The 20,858-nt window shown below is 40.0% G+C and overlaps 2 protein-coding genes across 3 annotated transcripts in view; both read left to right on the top strand.

The window, feature by feature from the left end:
• Nucleotides 1-285: 285 nt before the first annotated feature.
• SLC5A3 (solute carrier family 5 member 3) overlaps nt 286-20,858 on the top strand; it is a 33,758-nt gene continuing 13,185 nt past the window's right edge. Inside the window, exon 1 of one of the 2 annotated variants that reach the window (XM_036080427.2) lies at nt 286-423. The gene's annotated coding sequence lies outside the window, so the exon portion shown is untranslated. Of the gene's footprint in view, nt 424-640; nt 5,289-20,858 lie in introns of those variants that run through there. The other variant, XM_036080428.2, reaches the window with a different exon arrangement.
• MRPS6 (mitochondrial ribosomal protein S6) overlaps nt 289-20,858 on the top strand; it is a 64,223-nt gene continuing 43,653 nt past the window's right edge. The window contains exon 1 of the mRNA XM_036080430.2: nt 289-423. Within this exon, the coding sequence (XP_035936323.1) occupies nt 379-423 (45 nt within the window). The 5' untranslated portion in view covers nt 289-378. The remainder of the gene's footprint in view (nt 424-20,858) is intronic.

Here is a 20,858-nt window from a genome sequence, read left to right as displayed (position 1 = left end):
CGGCAGGGTCGGAGGCGGAGTGCGGCCCGCGCTGGCCCCTCCTGGCCGAGCCCGCGGCGCCACCCCCGCGCAGCGGCTGCGGGGCCAGGGGTCCCGGCGGGGGTGGCGCGCCTGGGGGAAAGGGACTGTCGAGGGGGCGCGGCGCGGCCGCCTTAAGAGGGAGCGGGGCGGGGCGCGCGGGAGGCGGGGCGCGCCGGGGGGCGTGGCGGGCCGTCTGCGCAGCTGCCAGAGCCTTAAAGCCCGGGCTCGCTCGGCCGGAGCGTGCTTTCGCCGACCAGGAGCCTTCCGGGCCAGCAGTCCGTCAGGCCCCCGCGGTCCCCGCCCCTCCTGCGTCCCGGGAGCTGGCTCGGTCCGGAGCCGCGCGCGGTGCGACCGGGCATGCCCCGCTACGAGCTGGCTTTGATCCTGAAAGCCATGCAGCGGGTAAGTGACCTTCCCCCCAGAGCCCGCCTTCCCGCGCGGGCGCTCCTCACCCCCAGCCGCTAGGCCGTCGCCTCCCGCCCTCCCCGCGCGGCCGGGGGGGGAGGCCGGGGCCGCGGGCGGGCGGCGGGCGTCCGCGCTGAGGGGGCGCGCGTGGGCCGGCCGGCGCGGCGAGGCCGCGTGCGCGCGGGAGGCGGGGGTGTGCCCGCGCGGGAGCGCGGCCGCGGGAGGGTGTGCCTCGCACGCGGCCGGCCGGCGGGGCGGGCGGGGGGCGGGGCGGCCGCGGGAGTCTCTGGAAGGTCCGCGGGAGGACACGCGCGAGCGCCCGGCCCCGCGCCTGCCGTAGCGAAGCTGCCTCGTCGCCGGCCCCGCCGCTGCCGCCGCCGCCGCCGCCCGCTCCGCCTCCACACTAGCGCCCGCCGGCCGCCCCGGAGCCGTCCGCGCTCAATAAAACGTTCTCCACAGCGTGTTTGTGCAGTTTTCTGGACCACGGGCGCTTATAACCGATCTCACGTTAAAAAAAAATCTTTGACTTCTCTTTTTCTGACTTCAGCGAAAATCCTGCTCCGGGTGCCCTTAGCCCAGTTTCATTCATCCAAGTTGTGGCCTTTTTTGCGCCTTCCGGAAGAAACTTTTCTCTCCCCCGCTTTTGATTGATCTTGAGGTAGGGGATTTCAGGTTTGGAGGGATGCTAAGCGAACCTGCAGCCCGTTCGTTGCAAGTGATGGTGTGGCCGAGGACAGGGCCCCGCGGCCCGGAGGCAGCTCTTCGTCCTCTGTTCTGGGTCAGGTACTCCACAAGCCTTCGCCGAAATCCCCATTCTTCCCGTGAATTCGGTAACGTAGAGTGTGGTGTGTGCTTCCCCTCCCCTCCCTCCCCCGCCCAGGTATGATAAAAAAAAATAACTCCACCATGTCTGAACTTTGCAAAGCAGAACTTTCTACGGCGCTAGAATCACGGTTTGGGTCAATTTGGAGGAGTAGCTATTCAATGAAGTTTGGTTGAACTTAAATTTAAGCCTGGGATCACGGACCTGCCTCTACAGAAAAACTGGCGATCACGGAGCGTTAGGAAAGGGCTAGAGTCACCACACACTACAAAGTGGGAGAGGACACTAGTGTCTCTTGATAAGGTCTAGAGAGGCTGGTCAGGCGTGCCATTGTGTCCTCAAGCTTGTTCTCCCAGAATTTGGGAGAAGATAAGATTGTATTGTTTAGCCTCTGGAGTATTCCCCCTTTCTGGCTCTTCTCCCTCCACTCTGAGATATTACTGCTTAAGGAGAATAGGAACAAGGAAAAACCAGAAGCACATTATTAAAAAGGAAACATTTTTAATTATGTAGAAATTGGTTAAGCCCTCCCTTTAACCTGTGCTTTTTAGGCAATACCATAGAGCCTGGGAAATGTGGTTATTGAAATTTATTTTACCTTGTTTTAGGGATGAAACGGGTAGCATTAGTCAGAGTATAGGCATAATATTTGTTTATTCCATAAACCTTTGAAATGAAAAGTTCACACTCTTTGTTTTTAGCCTAGCTGCCAAGTACATTGATTAGTTAACAGGGCTCCGGGCAGATTAAGTGTATTTGCTTTATCATGTTACTTGTATTTCTTTGTATCCTGTTTTTTTGTATGCCTCTGTATGTGGCGCAAACATTTTTTACTTTAGTTCAGGTAAGACACACATAGTGCAGTTTGGTGAAAATGATAATTCAATGCTTTCCTTGGAATCCCTGGGGGGAGGGGGCAACCCATTAGCAGATAATCAAGGTGAACTTCTCCTTGGAGAAGGAGGCCTCCTTGGGTACAGATAAGACATTGTAACAATGGTGAAGTTGTGTGGAAGAGTTCTTGACCTGAATAAAGTCAGATTAAACAACAGCAAAAACTTATCTCTCTTTTATGTTTTTGTTCATAAAACTAGTTTTGGAGTAGGTTGTAACTGTCTAACAAACAGACTTTCTGGTTTTGAACAATTTTGCTTTCAACTTAAGAAAATTGGATTCTAAAATAGGATCAATACTTGGGGGAAAAATGAATGAAAAAGTTCACATTAGGTTTATGTGATTGCAGAATCCCACTTGTGAGCTCCTACACCTTTGGGAGGCTTGGGGAACCCCAGTTCTAGTCTGTAGCGGTTTGTTTCGTCTGCAGGAGGCGTGTAGTGACGCCTCAATTCCGAGTGGCATGTTTTTCATATTTTTAGATCATAAAGTGTACACCCCTTTAAAGGGATGGTTTAACCCCCAACCAATCACTGATGTGTCTTGGAATTGAGGAAATGGGCTTATGTTGACAACTCTTAGAGCAGACATGGAAGTTGAAACTGATGGGAGTTTTTCCAGCATTTTTGGTTTGGATTCCCAGAGGTGTCTTCCTTTGTGCTTCTTTTTCGTAGTGCTCTAGAAGCCTGAAGAGCATTCCTGGTCTCTTTGGAGTGTGTTACTCCCTTCTCCCTATTTTATTTCCTTTGACCCCTAGCTGGGCTCCTTAAAAAGGAGCATGCAAGAATTTTTAAATTGAAAATGCAGAAACTGTATTGAGGCTATCAGCATGTCTTATATGGAGACCCCTTGTGCTGTAGCACCGTCACCTGTGGGGGTTCCTGTTGAAAGGTTTCAGGGTGTAGTATACAGAATGAGTCCTTCTTGAACTGTACAATTTTGTGTTGATTAGTCACTTGAATTTCCAGTGCTATGTTTTTCTCAGTTTGCAACTGGGAGTTAAATGAGTCTGCTTTGGTCGCATTTCCAAGTTTATGCATTTCTGAATGTAGTTACCAATCCTCCCAAGAAGAAATTTATTTGCAGGTGCCATTTAGCTGGAATTTTGTTTTAGTGTGTGTATTTCAAAAAGTCTCATTTTTGTTTCTTCTCAACTTTTAATTTAGTATGAAAAGTAGGTAAAAGTGTGGCTAAATTCTGAAATTGGACATGGTAAAGTAATGGATGTTGTGAAACTAGGCCTTCAGAGGTGATGACTAAAGCCATTTGAAAAGGTTGTTGCTTAGACCACTCTTAGACCATATTTATAGAAGGGTCTCCAGAATAAAAAGATTTGAGTCGTGTTACACCTATATCAGATAATATCAGAGGAGTTTTTTAACAACTGAAAAACAAACAAAGTGCCTGTGAGGAGAGTTCTCTGTTTACCTCCACCTTGTCCTCTTGTAGTGGGAACATTCAAGTAGAGAGAAGAGGGGTCATGCATTGGTGGTTAAGGTCTGACACTGATTTCTGAGGACCCTTCTCTGGAGAGTCTGAGGAAGTGGCTGATGTCCCTTCATTTCACCTTGAAATTAGATTTTAAAGATTGGTACTTAATTTCAGTTAGGCAGAAGACAGAACTGCCAATACACGAATGATAAAGCCACATACTGTGTAGAGAAGCCTAGAAAAAGCTGTGTAAACTGTATAAAATTTTTACTCTTAGGATGGCTTCAGGAAGAGGAATTTTGAGGTGAAAAAAAGATCTATGCAGAACATTTATATTCTGTGGTTACTTAGTTTAGGAACTTTTTAAGTTTAGGAACATTTTAATTACCATGTCTTAGTATGTTTGCCCAGAGTTGGCATATTTAGAGTTGTGAAAGCTCTGGGCAAATATTTTTTCCTGAAGTTTTCTCAGTTGCTACTCAGGAATTTTTACATGAGGAATTAAAGATTAATGGTTTAAGTAATAACTAGCTTAATTGCTAAATGAATACATATGTGTTTGATAAAATAGCATTTATATATCTTCTTGTATATTACATTTTCCTAAGAGGAATAAAAGAGCTGATAGGTACTTTGGAAATCTTGAGTTCTTTTTCATTAAAAGAGTTCACCAGTTACTTTATGTTTAATATTCCTTATTTTAAATTTCATTGAAAAACAGTATGTTTTAAATTTCAAAATCACTCATCGAAATAGTTCTTTGTAGGTAAAGAGTTTTATGTTGTAATCTGAGTTTAATTTATAACCTGGGTTTTGTAAGTTTAGAAATAGAAGTGTAGTGATATTCAAGTTCTTGAAATGTAGAAAGCCGTAGGTTTTCTGACTGTGCAGTGAAGAGTCTTGTATTTTTCTTTACTCAAGCCTTTTTGATTAGGAAGAACTGGCAGAAGTTTTGTATTTGTTCTAGAGTTGTATCCAAGGTAGGATCTTCTGGAAGTAATACCTACAAAATGTTTACAGTGTAGATAACTTTTGGAGATGTAGATAAACTCAAGTATGGGACTAGCCAAACCTAGGTCATCGTAGCTTCGCTTGTTGGCAACATTTGATAACAAGGAAGTAGTGACATTTTTGCTCTCAGATGGTAGCAGACTAAAGTCCAAAAGGAAATCTCTTTGTTCTAGCTGTCAGATGGCTAAGTTAGTGCTTTTCTTCTCATGGGCCCTCCTTGAACAGCTTAGCCTGTATCTTTAATAATCACCCTTTGTGTTTTGTCTGCTTGAAACCAGACAACTTAAAATAGTTATCCAGTAATGAAAGACTTGAGCCTTGTGGGCAATGTTACACTCTCATTTGGTATTACAGTTTTCTTGGGTTACAGCTCATTGCCGCAGCAAGTGATTGAAGAAGGAGTCCTGTTCCTGCCCCTGAGCTACAGCTAAGGTACAAGGAGTGGCTTGGGGGTAAGGAGTCCTTCCTCACCAGACATGGTTTGTATTTATTAAGACTGCTTGTCAGAAGTTGACATTCTGCACTGATTTTTTCCCCTTAATTGTTATTCATGACTCATACATTCATTACTGATGTTTATAGGTTTTTTTTTTTAAATCTAGGAATTTATATGCAGACTGCTATTGAATCTTCTCACCTTTAGATTACAAAATCACTTTAAAGAAAACTAAGAGCTTGAAAGCAGTGAGGGACAAGCTCTAAGGTAATAATTTTCATCCAGTGCTTTTGCTGTATTTGTAGTACAAGTGTAATTTTTCTGTTAAAGATAAAGAATACCTCTTTTTAGTGGAAGGCAGTATTCTTAACCAACAGGGATTATTGTCAACACATGTAGTTACCTCTTAGCGGAATCAAATTTAAGGAATTAGTCAAATTTAAGGAAATCATTCAAGTTTAATGAACATCTGGTAAGTTATTAATATATTTAAAGGAAAAACTGCCCTCAAGTTTGGAAAAGGACAGTTAATCCATTTCTCTCATCTTTGTTGTTGTGTTACAGCAGGAGTTGGCAAATGGTGGCTCACAGGCCAATTTAAACCTGCCACCTGTATTTTATGGCTTTTGAGCTAAGAAAGGATTTTACATTTTTAAGTAGTAGGAGAAAAAAATCAAGAGGATAATTTATGACATGAAAACTCCATGAGATTCAAGTTTCAGAGTCCATAAATGTAGGTGTATTGGAACATAACTTTGTTCATTTGTTTATATTTGTTCTCTTGTCCGTTACAGAAGAAATTTGACCCTTGATTTAGAATATACAGACACATAATTTCGTAGGTTCAGTATTTCTCTAAGCTTCTTATGGTGCTGTTTTCTGACATTTCTGCTTTGATTCCTTCCTTTCCTTCCTTGTATTATTATACCTTTCACCTTCATGTGGATGATTTGCCTTTTTTTGTGTTTTTTGTTTTTGTTTTTGTTTTTGTTTTTTGGTAACAAGCTAAGAACTCTGGCATTTTGTTCTCTCCTGTGTGCTGGTTATAGCCTCCTGGATGTTCCCTTGGCACTGCAAACTCAATATGGTTCAAACTTGAGTTGCCTACCCTAAAACTTGTCTAACTTTACTCTGTTTATGACTTCTCTGTCTTCTGTCACCTGTGGCTGAACAAATTCCACTCCTTATATTCCTGTTATCCCAATCCCATGTAGTCTTCTCTGCTCTGGTTGAACCACTAATATTTCTAGCTTGATTCTTACAGTTTCTTAGCTGGTCTAACGCTCTGCCAAGGGGAGGATAGTTAATGACTGTAGTGAAGATGCTTCTTGGAATGCAGAAATAGCTGTTCTTGAGATACTTTAAGACCATTAAATGGAGATTTCAGTTGAGATTCATTTTTAGCAAGGAAATAATACAAAGCATTGTATAGTGGTGACTTTCTGATTACTTTATTACCTTTCTGTAATAGTTGATCCTGTCAACACTGTTGCCAAATTCCAGCACACCTCTTGTTTTCACAAAGCCATTCAGAGTGAAGTCTGGCATCTAAGGCCACCTCTGATGGGACCCCAATTTTTTTTTTTTTAACTTCATCTCTCAATTTCTTTCATTCTCCTTTCCATATATCGAGTAAGCAACCTGTTGCAGATCCCCATAAATACCATTGCCTTTCATTTTCTTTGGTGCTTGTGTCATACTGCTTTTCTTGGAATGCCCTTCCTCTCCATATTACCCATGGTCTACGTGAAAACTTGCCTAAAGTCCATTTTATCTCGTTTAGTACATTAAAAAAAATATTGAGTACCTACACTGTTAGGAGTACAGACTGTAACCTATAACCTTTCCTTTGGATTTGCATGGTGTTTTCCTGTGTCTTATCACATGGATCACTTTCGTATTGTAGTTAATTGGTGAATGTTCATCTCCTTTGCTAGATTACAAATTCTTGAGGGCCTGTTTGATTTCTGTCCTCTGCTCTGCATTGCACATGTCCATGTTCACTTAGCTACCTTATGAGGATTTCTGCTTTCATCTCTGAAACGTTATGGGTGATAGCATGCTGACCTCTTGTGTTAGTAAGTTGTTTTCAAGTCCATGCACTTGGCTTGCACTGGGCGGGGGTGTATGCTTAACAGAAGTTGTCCTGGTTTCCAAGACTATTTCATGGCAGGTAATCTTGTTTTTATAATAATAATAATAATAATAATTATTTAAATATCATGTAAACTGATGAAATGAGTGCAAAACTTTTTTTCCCTGAAAACCAAGTTGGATTCTTTGGAAAGACTTGATAAAGGTGAGTTACTAAAATAATGGCTGTAGAATTAGATGGCTGCAATATCTAAAAGTTTGGGAGGAAGAAGAGCATTAGTCCCAAAGGATTCTGTATGTAGACTGCTTTACAAGGATTTTTTAAAGCTTTCCACTTTAATGAAACTGAAAATGGAAAATTGTAGATGATGCATTTATAGGTGTGGTTTAGATCAAGCAGAAGGAACTTCAATCAGCAAGGAGCTCCTCATCATCGATCCCATTCTCCAAGTGCTTTCACCCCATATTAAGATTGGCAAATGAATGTACATTTATGTGTTAAACTTAAATAAAATGTTTAAGGTACGTATGTATGATATTTCGATTTCCTACTTTAGCTTTAATTCATTTTTTTACCTATTATTTTTGGATATGATTGTTTTGGTTATGAAAGCTTCTGCTTCAGTAAGTGCTCTGATTTTTGTTTTCTAAATGAATAGAAGAATGTAAGATCCTCAAAGAAGATACTGGTTGTGTATTGTCGGAATAAACAAAAGAACTGACACTGGGAAACTAGAAAGAGCTAGAGACAGATCGACCTGGTTTTGGTTCCTGGCACCTACCTCCTAGGGATCTTAACTTTTCTGGATCTTCATTTCCTCGCTGTAAAATGGGAGCGATCCCTAAATTGGAGAGTCTGAAGATAAAGTGGTAACATGACCTTGGACGTTATAGGTGTTCAGTATGTCACCAAAGTAGCTTTGTAATATCAGGCAAATTATCCAACATCTATTGCCTAGTTTTCCATTATTACCACCTTAATGATGAAGAGACTCCAAAAGGTAAATTTTTTTTATATGTAAGTTGTTTTATCAGAATCTGAGCCTTAGTCAAACCTGGAGTATAGTAGTTGCTCAATAAGTATTTGAAGTCGTAAACATGAGTCATACTACATAATAGCTTGTGTGCTAATTAAGCAAGGGCAAGTTTTTGCATCTAGAGAGATGTAGAGTGTGTATATGAGGGTTCCCATGGACTCCACCAGCTTAGAACGACCTCTTTGTTAGACTGATGTCTATCATTTAGTAACAACTACTGGCCTTTGCCAGGCGCTGTGCACTGGGACTCCTCATCAAGAACTAAACTATTTGCGTCTGGTCTTTGTGTTTATCTCTCCCATCCAGCTTTATTATAACTAGTACTTTAAGTAAGACTTAATGTATGTTTTAGGTGAGAAGTTGGGAAAAGTGAAGAATAGGGAAAATCTAAAGAGAATTACTTAAGATAGGCTGTTAATTATTAAGGTGATTTGAGGCAAGTGTAGGGGGAAACTTAGTATTTTAATTTATTTAGTAAATGTTTGATTCCTAATGGGCAAAGCTAAAGCTGTAAGGATGACCTCTTTTCAGTAAGAAAGACAGGTGTAGCAGATAGATGGTAGCCTAATCGATTTCTGCCACTACATACATGAATACATTTTCCGTTAGCATTCTACTTTTCATTTTTGATGCAGCAGTGGATTATAAAACTACATATTTTATTTTAATTGGTGATTTTAAGAATTTGTTCCATTCCTGTTGGTAATAGATTTTATTTTTATAAAGAATTAAAACAGTATTATTTTACAGCACATGTTGCTGGAGTGTATATATTTCATTAATATGCTTAATTTTTTTAGTAATTGTTTTGTAAGCCAGAAAGACTTGTGATCTAACAAGTCCAAGATAAGACCTTCTACAAGAGATGATGTTTACTTAACTGTCAGCCTTCTAAATCCAACTTTATTTCAGGCTTAATTTGTGACTTGGTACCTGATTATTTTATTTTACCTGAAGTTGCATAATGGGCTTGGGGATTGTATAAGGTATTGGGCCCCACTTGGAGCAGACTTAAGAAATGTGTGTGTGTGAGCGTATAAAGGAAGAAACAAGAATATGACCAAGAGGAATAGTAATGCTGGTAACTGAAGTCCTTTTCATTCTGTTTGGGAGATGGCAATGTGAATTGTAAATGTATTCATGAGTTAATAAAAGCTATTTAGCAAAGTTGCCTGAGAAATAGCCAGGATGTGTGTTAATTCTTTTAACTATTATGTTTTAAAACTGGGTAAGTATGAAGGGTTGTCCTCAGTTTAGATTATACTTTGTCATAGTTTGGAGTGTTTTAATTCATGACTGTGAGGGGCTGGGTGGGCCCGTGGCGAGATGGAAGAGCTGCGGGGTGGAAAGCACACGTGTGATGGTGGTGCTGGTGCTTACCCACCCAGTCTGTTGCCTGGGAGGGTGGGCCTGGTTCACCAGCTCATCCTTTTCTCTCCTGTTCGTAGCCAGAAATCCAGATTTTTTAGGACATCCAATTTTTAAGATGTTGGCAACTAACTAAAAATTACTTAAGCATCATGGACCAAATGAAATAAATCTGTTGGTCAGATATGCTACCACCTTATAATTTCTGATTTAGATAATTGGCTTTAGACATTTTTTAAAGATGTCCATGATTGCTTTTGGACCTCTTTAGCATTTAGGTTTCAGAAATTCCTGCTCATATGTTGATAAAACCCATTTTGTTAATTGGTCATTGGTTTACAATAGGACTGATAGTTAATTAGTAAATGGCAAACATGTTCTATTCTTAAAAGTAATACTAGTTTCTAGTTTTGGACTATTGAATTATGTATGTCCATATAGGCTAAAGTGTATGTACAGACTTCAGAGTAGCACAAGGGCTAAAGTATGACGTAATATAAACTGTCAGAAATTGGTATTCATAGTCCACTTTTTTTTTTTTTTGATGTCTGGATGAGTGCTAATTTTAAAGCCCGCATTAGTGCAATTTCGTTTATACCCATTTTACTAACCTCTTAGGGGCTTGAAATACTGTTCTGAGCAGACTGCTTGTCTACAAAATGAAATTTTTTGAAGTTCACATTAGCTTATATGACCCATGATCCTTGGAACATAGTATTACCATGAAAAAAATGTAGTTGCTCTTCTAGTCAGAGTATAGAACAAGGGAGGGATAGAATATTTTTATTTTTGACTAGGCTTCATGTTGCCATAGAGTGGAAGCCAAGCTATTGCCTTGACTGACTTTCCTTTTTTGTCTTTCTCACTTCCCCATCCTCACTTCATATACATAACAGCAAATTGCAAATGAAAAAAATCTCAGGTTCAGTTTGTTCTTTCCAGCCTTTCAAGTCCAGGGTATAATTGATTGTGCACCCCCCCCCCCACACACCCCGAAGCATTTTTACTGTGATTGTGGCATCCTAGTTAAGGGAATCCCTACCCACTTTGGGAACACTTCAGGAGTGGCTGGTGTGGGTGAAACCTTAAAAATGGAATTGCAAGTGAAAGTTTGGACTTAACCAAACCTTTAAACCTCAACCCGGAGCCCTCTGTGCTCGTAAACTGGCATTTGCTTGCTTCTGCCCCAGAATCAAGAAATGCTGGTATGTCTTTGTTTAGTTTTTATAACGTTCTTGTTGACAACTACCCTTACTGTTAAAATGCTTGAATTTTGTCCGTTGAAGAAACCCAAGTGCAGCTATCATAGCCAGATTGCTGTAGATGTAGTCCAGTATGGGAAAATTCTCACTGGGGTGATCAAGACCTTAGCTGCACTTGGATTTCAGGTACTGGGAAGGTCCTTGTGTGGGAACCCGTGTGCAGTGTTTGCTTCGGTTAGATGGGTAAATTATGAATATAAAACATTCAGTTCTGGGTTTGATTCAGATACAAGGTGAGTTTCTGTTGCTGAATGAAAAGCTAAATTTGAGGGTAGGGTCTTTGCCAGGCATATGTTACATATAGAAAGATGTACTTAAGTGTTCTTTTAAAAAATTTGGTTGACCCTCTTAAGTAAGTATCTGACCCAGGAGTATGTTGTTTTGATTTTCATTCTTTTGCTGGCATACTACTTGGCCTCTCTTTTGTTAGCAATTATATGAGAAAGCAATTGTGTGAAGCATACTATTTTGAAAACCTGAGATACCAGGTTTCCACCAGGGACGATCTTGAGTCTGTAGTAGTGCTGCTGGTCTCGGGAAGGCCGTTCTCATGTGTGGACTGAGGGCCAGGAGCTTTTGCAAATTCATTTTAAGAAGGTTGAGGTGAAGAAAGAGTCCTAACAGAATTTTCTTTATTCAATATTTTATCTGATTCGGATGAAATAATTGGAACCTGTAACGTCGGGATCTTCCTATCTTCTAACATTCATGGAAAGCAGTTGTGATCCTGTTTCTCTGGATTTTTAGACCAGTCTATTTGTCCTGTCGTTGAAATGCAAGAGGAAAATCTAGCTGCATTCATAATCTGTAACATCATACCTCAGTTTTATGTTTACTTTTTACGTTCAATTCAGGCCATAATTTCTGCCAGTCCTTCCAAATACAGATCAGGTTATCATGTTGTCTTATTTTTTACTTCTTGAAAATCTTATATTCCCTAAACCTTGAGGAAAATTAGAAAGTTTAAAAATTTTCCAAAATATATCTGCTTGAGGAAACATCCCACTTTTAGGATCTCTATTTATGACTTGGCCTTCTGGGAGAATTAAAATCTGGTCTACAAGAAGGCTTGTGTTTACATTTTCTGGCCCCAGTCACATGGAAAAACAAGAAACATTTTGGCATCTGTTCTTCTAGGAATGATTTTTCCAGGAACATAAGACTGGAACCAAGTAGGATAAGTACAGAAAACATGAAGGTGAACCACAGAGTTGACATGATTGCATGTTCTACCTCTAAACCTTATGTTTTACACTTTCAGCCTTAGTGGGTAGTTTAAGCAGGGTGTGTGTGTGTATGTATTTTCCCCTTGAATACTCAGCCATCTTAAGGGTTAGGTAGTGTGATCTCCATTTTACAAGTGAAAAAACTGAAGCAGAAAGGTGTTCAGGGTCCCACAGCTCAGTAAATGGCTGGGCCAGCATTCCAAGGGCAGTCTCAACCTAGAAGCTCTACTTTTCATCACTATATCTGTGAAAAGAGTGTACAACATAGTGGTGTAGTAGAGTTAAAGTCCCTTTAGATTGACGGAAGTATTTCACATCTATTTTGAGTGCCTACAGAGAACCAGCATTACCATGTTTGGGGGAAATATAGTGCTAAACTGTAAGACAAAGTTCCAGCTTTCCTGGAGCGTACATTCTAGTAAGGGAGACAAACTAGCAAATGCTAGAGAAAGCATGATGAGTGACCAATGTGGCAAATTTCATTTCTGTTAGAGTGCTCAGGCGAGGCCGAGACTTAAGTGAGGGACTTAAGTGAGGCCATTGCCATTGACCTGGGCAGAAGAGCAGGAACAAGCGCAGAGATCTTGGGAGTTATGTTAGCTTGCATTCAGTTCAGCAGGCTTTTGTTTGTTTTATAGGTCATCTTCAAGCCTTCCCTGAAAGAACTGACAGGCATAACAATTGTTTAATGCTTCATTTTTTCCCACAGGGCTTTTTTATTTAGCAATCTAGTTGTTGCCTTGAGATACCCGTTTTTCCCATTTTGTAGAAGTGAGAGTTAAGATGCAGACTTGGGCACACATTAAAGGAAATAGTTTAATGAATCTCCATACTGTGCCCATCAGCCACCTTCAACAACCGATCAGCATTTACCAGTCTTGCTTCATCTACACTCCCACCACTGCCCTTGGTTTTTGTCTTGGAGTATTTTTTATTTTCTTTAGAAAAGTTACAAGACCAGTTCAGTTAACACTTGCATACTTTTCACCTAGATCACTGAATGTTAGAATTTGCCATATTTGTTCTTTTTTTTTTTTTTTTATCTGCACTGTTTGAGAGATGCAGACATCTTGACATGCCTTTTTTAGGAATAAGGGCAGTTTTCTTCCTAACCACAACATAACCATTACCCAATTCTGACATTGATACAGCACTGTTATAAAATGTTCAATACATACATGTTCAAATTTATCCCGTTATTCCATTAATATTCTTGAGCTTTTTAATCCAGAATTCAGTCAAGGATCATGCATTGAGTTGTTTAGTCTCCTTGATCTAGAACAATTCTCTGGGCTTTGTCATTAATGACAGTAGCACTTTGAAGAGTCCAGGCCCACTGGTCTGCAGAAACCCTCAATTTGGATTTGTCTAGTTGATTTTCTCATGATTAGAGATAGGTTAAACATTGTTGACATAATTATTAAATAGGGATGTCCGTGTATCCCATCAGGAGGCATGTCCGTTTGTCTCACTATTGATGTTAAGCAGTCATTTGGTTTAGGTGATACCCACCGGATTGCTCCATTGTAAACTGCCTTTTTTCCTTTTGTTGTCAGTGATTTATAGAGTGACAAAGTTGAGACTGAGTATTCTTCAGTCTTCTACTGGCTTTAGCATCTGTTGATGATTCTGAATCAGTTAACATCTCCCATGTTCAAATCCCTGAAGTGTCTTAAATGTTTCTCCCCAGTTGGTTTGCTTGAATCTGAATCTAGACAAGATCCATGGGCTACATTTACTTGATGGCCCCTTGAGTCTTTACGGTAATTGATTCCCCACCCTTTCTTCCTTTCTGAATTTGGTTGATCATTTCCTGGTGTTCTGTGTGTTCATCTAATCCAGGTATTTTCTGTAAACTGGCAGGTAAAAATGTGGATAGTTTTCAGATTTTGTTTTGCAAGAGCATGTAAGTATTCTGGGTGTAGTGTCACATCAGGTTGCACATCTGTCTGCCTTTTAGAGAAGATTCATTCTTGGTGGGCGCAGATACCGTCAGCCTCATCCATGCATTTTAAAGTTCCCCTTCAACCTTTCACGTAAGGATTCTAGCATCCATTGTAATCATTGCCTAGGATTTGTGTATGATCTCATGATGAGTGATAGGGTTAAACTTTGTTGATTCATTAGGGGCTGCAAAGGGTGATTTTTCTAATCACATTATTCCTTCTTTATCAATGAGATGTTTTTCCGACTTGTGTTTATTTCTGCTTTTTTATGTGTATCTTCCTGGGGAGTGTTGTCAAAAGAATACATTCTTCACCTTCACAGAGGACGTTCCTGGAATTCTTAGTGATCATCTAATATGTCCTCAGTTTTCTCATCTATAAATGGGATAATTATCATGCCTGCCTCTTGGAGTTTTTGTGAAAATTGGATGAGCTGGTACATGTAGTGTAGAAATGGTGCCCGGCACTAGTGTTGATATATGGTGGTTCTTAAAGTAACTCGCTCAGTTTTGTGGAAACATTTAGTGCTTCAAGTGTAATGGAGAGGTGGAGGAGGGAGAGAGTCTTCATAAGCTCAGATCAGCAAGGGCCTGGGCTTGTATAGAGTAGGCTGAAGGAAAGTGCTGCTTGCCCACACTGACCTGCCTTTTGTACGGAAACAACCATAATACAAGAAGCGCTGGAGTATCATTGCACACTGTGAGGTGGATGTTGATAATTGCAGGGGTAATAATATCTAGAGCACACTCTGAAATGGAGTTAGTACAATGAAGTAAGTAGACCACTCTTCTGGTGGGTGGGTCTGATGAGATAGTGGCTCTGGATAAATTTTTACTGTAATGGCCCATTGAGATTTTTATCTGAACAAAGGGCTTCTTGCCTGGTTTGATTTGCCTTGTCATTCCACACACACCGCCTCCAAACTGTTTATGGTAGCAGATCACTTTGGTAGGGAAGGAAATTCTGTACTTCCTTTTGGCCTTTTACTCTGCCATCACTTAATTGCTTAAAAACTGCTCTTGAGGATTGTGTAGGATATTGAAAGCTTAACACACTCGGTTGGGTCCTTCATCATTAACATTTTATTTAACAAACATTTGCCTACACTGTGTGCCAGACTGTTCTAGACACAGATCACATCATTGAACAGCACAGACAAGAATCTCTGCCCTTATGGAGGTTAGATTCTGGTAGTGAGGAAACAAACCTAAGTAAGTTCTATAGTATGTTAGAAGGTATTGAGTGCTATGGGAAAAAAATAAAGCAGAATTGGGCTCCTGGCTGGCTCAGTTGGTAGAGCATCCAACTTGATCTCGGGGTCTTGAGTTCAAGCCCCATGTTGGGTGTAGAGATTACTTTTTAAAATAAAGTAAATAAATTAAAAAAAAAAAAAAAGGATGAAGGGCTGAGATGCTTAGGGGAGTTCCTTTTGAACAAAAATGTAAATGAGAGGAGAGCAAGTTTTGTGAAAATCTGGGAGTGCTGAGTGTACCTTGCATAGGGAACGGCAAATATCAAAGCCCAGAGGTGTGTTTGGTGCGTTGTGAATTGTGAATAAAAGGGTGACTGCTTGCTGTGTTGATTAATGCCCTGCAGTGGGCCAAGAGCCAAAGCTTGCAGACAGGTTAAGAGGTGAGGGCAGTGGTTAACTAGATGAGATGGGATGGTGATTTGGACCTGAGTTCTAGAGGTTGAAATGACAAGTGGTCTGATTCTAGATATATTTTTTGAGGTAGATCCAGCAGATGCCAGGACTTGAGCAGTAGTGGGGATGGAGTTGCCTTTCCTTGAGATGGGAATACTGAGAGTGAGACAGGTTTAAGGGATATGAGCCAAGTTATTCACATTCCCAAGCAATGGTAGGTGGTTAGAAACACTTAATAAGAACCGTGGTCCATAGATTTTACTATGAGAACTCTTTGATCTGTAGATCATACATTGCTGATTCTTTTAACCTAATGTGTTAAGGATGGAGGAGTTAGCAAGTGAAGGAAGATTGACTTGGGTAGATTCATATAGCCCATGGTAACAGAGTCAGGTGTAGAAGGCACTAGATTTAATTTTTTTATTCTCTGGTGAAAGCTGATTAACACGGCAGAGAATGAAGGCACAAGCCTTGGGTTTGGATGGTGAGAACCAGGATAAGCCCTGGTCTTAGAGCTGACTCATCAAGGTTTTTCGGCTCTATTTGTTTACTTATCTAAGAAGCCTGTGCCTGGGACTTCTTTTGTTTTGATTTCTTCAGTTTCTCTTTCCATATATCCATATACGTATGATCACACATAAATACCTCAGTTGAATTTTGTCCTATGTACTGTTGTAGTCTATTTTGTAAGCATTTGTTATATATACATCTCAAGTATTTTTTCTACAAGAACAGATTTTTAAACATGGATGATACGGAATGATCTTTTATTAATTGATACTGTTTATTTTTCTTTTCTATTCGTTCCTATCACTGAAGGTAGTATTGCCTAGCGATTACAAGGGCAGAAACCATTTAGACCCATAGATGTGAGTGCAGATCCTGATATAAATACAAATAACTGTCCTGGGGCAAGTTATACTACTTCCTTGGTTTCTGTTTTCTCATCTATAGGATGATCATAGTAATTGTACTTATCCTGTGATTGCTGTGAGCAGTACAGTAAGGCACACAGCACTCTCGGTACAGGGTCTATAAGGTGTTAGGACTTGGGTCAGTAAGTGTCAGTTGTTTTTTTAATCTCCATCATTTAACTCACTTATCTTTGACAACCAACCTCCTGTAAGCAAACATAGGCACTGCTGCTGTCTCTGCTCATATTTTCAGTTCTCTCAAAAATGTTTTGGAGTTGGTTCCATGTACATGATCTGGTATAATCCACATAAAAGTTGAAACCAGTGATAGTTTGAAAGTTGTCCCCATACCCAAAAGATTTTCATTCTCTGAGACTTTAAAAAAATAAAAACCAAAAAACCACAGAACATTGTGAGCCAGACTTATATATTGATAGAAGCAGGTTAAAATGAGTGGATCTCGAGGGATGTGTGTATGTGGATGAAATGATAAATCTGGTAGTTTATGATTTTTCTTAGGTGAATAAAATTTTATTTGAAGAAATAGTTTACTTACATGGGAAACCATCCTCCTAAACCCCTTCTCTCCCCAATACTTTGCTAAAAGTAGAGCTGATCTGGTTGGTAGAGGGTTGCTGGAGGGAGGCTCAAATCCCTGCCGACTCTGCCTTGCCTCCCACCCCTGTGATGATACACTGGGACTAGAAATCCGCAGAATATGGTTTAAATGCCATTTGAGTTCAATCAGGGTTTCATGCATTTCTTACATACTTTTAGAAATTTGAATACCTGAGGTTGTAGGTATAATAGAAATGTTTTGCCAAAAAAATTTAAGGGCAAACTCCTTTTTTTTTTTTTTGAAGATTTTATTTATTTATTTGACAGAGAAAGATAGCAAGATCAGGAACACAAGCAGGGGGAGTGGGAGAGGGAGAAGCAGGCTTCCCACCGAGCAGGGAGCCCGACGTGGGGCTCAATCCCGGGACCCTGGGATCATGACCTGAGCTGAAGGCAGACACTTAACAACTGAGTCACCCAGGCGCCCTTAAGGGCAAACTCCTTCCATGTTTTAAGGACTGTTGTATCATGATTACATGTAGTGTTACTTTAGCTCCACTTGTAATTTAAAACTGGCTGGAATTCATAGGAGTTGTATTAGAAACCCTCATTTTGCTTTTAAGTGTCACTGATAAACTGCTACCAATATCCATTTCTACATTTTTAAAGTAACAATGGGTTGAGGAAGGACTTTATACATACATATACTTTGTATCATGCACCATTAATCTACTCTGCTAGTGGAATTTGCTTTACTGAACCTTAAATCAAGATGACAAAAGTGAAAATGTGTATGAAAGTCCGTAAGTAGAATTTTGTCTAAATTTGGTTTTTTTTTTTGTATCTTACTTGAAGTGACATCAATAGGAGCTAATTGTTCATGAGATGGTTGAGAGCCTCTTTAAAATATTTGTGAGGGAACTGAATATTTAATATTTTATCTGTAAATAACTTTTGTAAGGAGCCTCATATGTCTGGCATATAGTTGACAGTTTAATTTGAAAGGAGCTGATACCGTAACTTTTAGTCCATACAAGTTGTAGAAGGTAAAGCAACATTTGCTGAGTACCTGCTCATTGCACTGGGCAATCTTACGTGTTTTCTGTATGTCAGCTATTCCTTACTAAGCCATTAGTAGCCAGATGATGATTTCATTTTACAGATGAGACAGTTGAGGCTCATAGATGGTTACTTGCTTAGATCCTGCATTTAGGAAGTAACAGCTTGGGCTCCAGCCCTTCAAAGCTTGTCAGCTTTCTTGATCATGCCACCCATATATGTAAGTTTTCAAAGGTGTCCATGTGTTCCATAATCCTTAAGTTACTAGCTGGTACGGTGAACATTTTTCATTGGCTCGGAATAGAAGCAAGACCTGGCAAGCCTACTACCACTGACAGTGCTGGGCTGGCCTGTTCAGATTGTCCTTCGAGTGTGTGGTTTTTAAAGTGACTCTAAAGCTAAAAAGATTGTTGTTTGGTCACTTTTCATGTCACTTTTCTACCCTTTGTTAGCCCCCTTGCCTCATTGATTTTGTTACGACTTGGAGCCCTGATGGCTTTAGGAATTGTTTTTCTTGTTCTCGGTTGGGTTTTTATGACGGTGACTCTCTTTCTAGAGTGACTATATGTCCTGGATTTTAAAGATTGTCCCAGAATAATTTCCTAGTTTGGAAGATAAATTATATGGTCACCCTAGATAATAGAAAAGAGATGTTGGATTTGGTTATTATAACTAATTATATTTTGATTATATTACCTAAAGGGGGGGATTAATAGCTGATTCAATTTGGTGTTACCTATTTTCCTCTTTCTAGTTCAAACACAGCAAATACTTAGGTATACTTCTCTATTTGGATTAATTCTTCAGTTATAATTTAATTCATCCAGGTACATGAAACAGTACCAAAATTGTATTCTAATTTTGTGCAAAACTCAACAACACTTTCTGAGAAGGAAGCTCTCTCCTTTGGGGGGAGGGGCAGGGGCTTGTGCTCTGTTTCACAGTGAATGCCCTTGTGTTTTGAGATTTGGCAAAATTTATTATACTGCCCATCACCACTAGGGGACCACTTTATACATTCCACAAATAATACTCTTATTATAGAAATACTGTTTTCTTAAAAATGTACTACCAACGAACCAACCTGTATATTTTATTATTCCTGTACCTATTTTATTACTTGTCTCATATTTCTTCCTTAACAGGATTTACCTGACTTGTGTAACAGCTTAGTCCTAGTAATATAAAAACATAAATTCAAAAGTTTCATTTTAGCTGATGAAAAAATTTTTCCATGTATATTTTTTCTGAAAATGAATTCTGGTTAGTGTTCATTGTATTTTTGTTCTAGAAATACTTATTTAAAGGAAAGAGAAAAAATATGCAGAACTTATATTGTATATTTTATTTGGAACCATTTTTAGGAATGCATAATTTATCTCCTAACAGAATAAAGTTCAAGGCTGTGACAATCTGTTGATGACTAGAATGTGAAATTTAGCTGCATTGTATTATAGTATATCTTTCCATAAACTAAATTGACCTATTTTTGGTTTTATTTGTTTTTCCTTTTCCAGTCTTTACCAGGTGCTGGTCTCTGGATGTTTTTTGTTTAAATTGGAAAAATCTTAAACCTGCCCACAGACTGGTATGGTATCCAGTGAGATGGGGACTGTCAGCAGTGGTTTCCGAATGGTCTCAGGAAGCATAGGCAGACAGAATTGAGAAAAGTCAGCCTTGAGCTGGTGTCTGGCCGCTCCCTGCTACCTCTCTTGTGGGCACAGTGTCGTTTTCTCTCTAGCTTACCTGCTGTTCCAGAAAAGTTAGGGGTTAGACCAGTCTGAACTTCGTTCACCAGGGAACAGAATATGGCTCAGAGATTTGACTTGTATAGATGGTATTTGACAAGAAGAACAATGTTACTGCTGTTAGCAGTGCTTACCAGTGATTGAAGAAGAAGGTGCTTGTTCTGTTTCTGAGCACTTGGTTCTCTGAAAAACAAGCTGCTGGTAGCGTACCTTCCCCACCTCCCCTCCCAGCAGAAACACCGGGGCTTTTGTTTGTCCCTTCTTGGGGGAAACACATGGCTGGTCAGCTGCCCTGGAGAAGAGTAGCACCTGAAAGGGCTGTTCTGCCTGGGGAGTTAGGCTTTTCTGTGTAAGTTGAAAGAAGTGGCTTCGATCATGAGTGGCAGTGAGCTTTGTCCAAGGCAGGATTTCACAACTACCCGCAGCTATTTTCTTTGTAATTAAGGACCTGCTGCTTATACTGAAACATTAAAGGCACCTTTTAGGTAGTTAGTGTTTATTAATCATCTGATATTTTATTAAAAATTTAGGTGATCCTTCTGGATAATGTCCAAGTGTTTCTTTAGGAAGTTTTTGGGGTGGGGAAAGTGGTCACAGAAATATGACCAGCTTTCAAGATTTGGCAAGTCTGAAGTGATACAAATCCCAACTGTTAGTGTATTTGATGCTTTTGTGTGTGGGAGTTTTATTCATGTCAGTCATTATTGACACTGCCTCTTAGGAGGGATAGTAATCCATTTTCTTAGTATAATTATTATAGTACTGTATGCTTAAAAAGGCATAAAAATGGGTTTAAGACATTTCCAACTAGGCAGCCTTATGAATTAGACCTAATAACCTAATTCAGTAGAATGTTTATCTTTAGCCATTATTTCCAACTCCTTTCCTGGTTAGTGAGAGGTGTGTTTTTAAAAGTTTTTTTAATACTGTGGTCTGTTTTTTTTTTTTTTTAAAGATTTATTTATTTATTTGAGAGAGCG

This window comes from Halichoerus grypus, chromosome 1 (genome assembly GCF_964656455.1).
Source record: "Halichoerus grypus chromosome 1, mHalGry1.hap1.1, whole genome shotgun sequence".
Classification (NCBI taxonomy): Eukaryota; Metazoa; Chordata; class Mammalia; order Carnivora; family Phocidae; genus Halichoerus; species Halichoerus grypus.
This window is presented reverse-complemented; position numbering and strand designations above follow the sequence as displayed.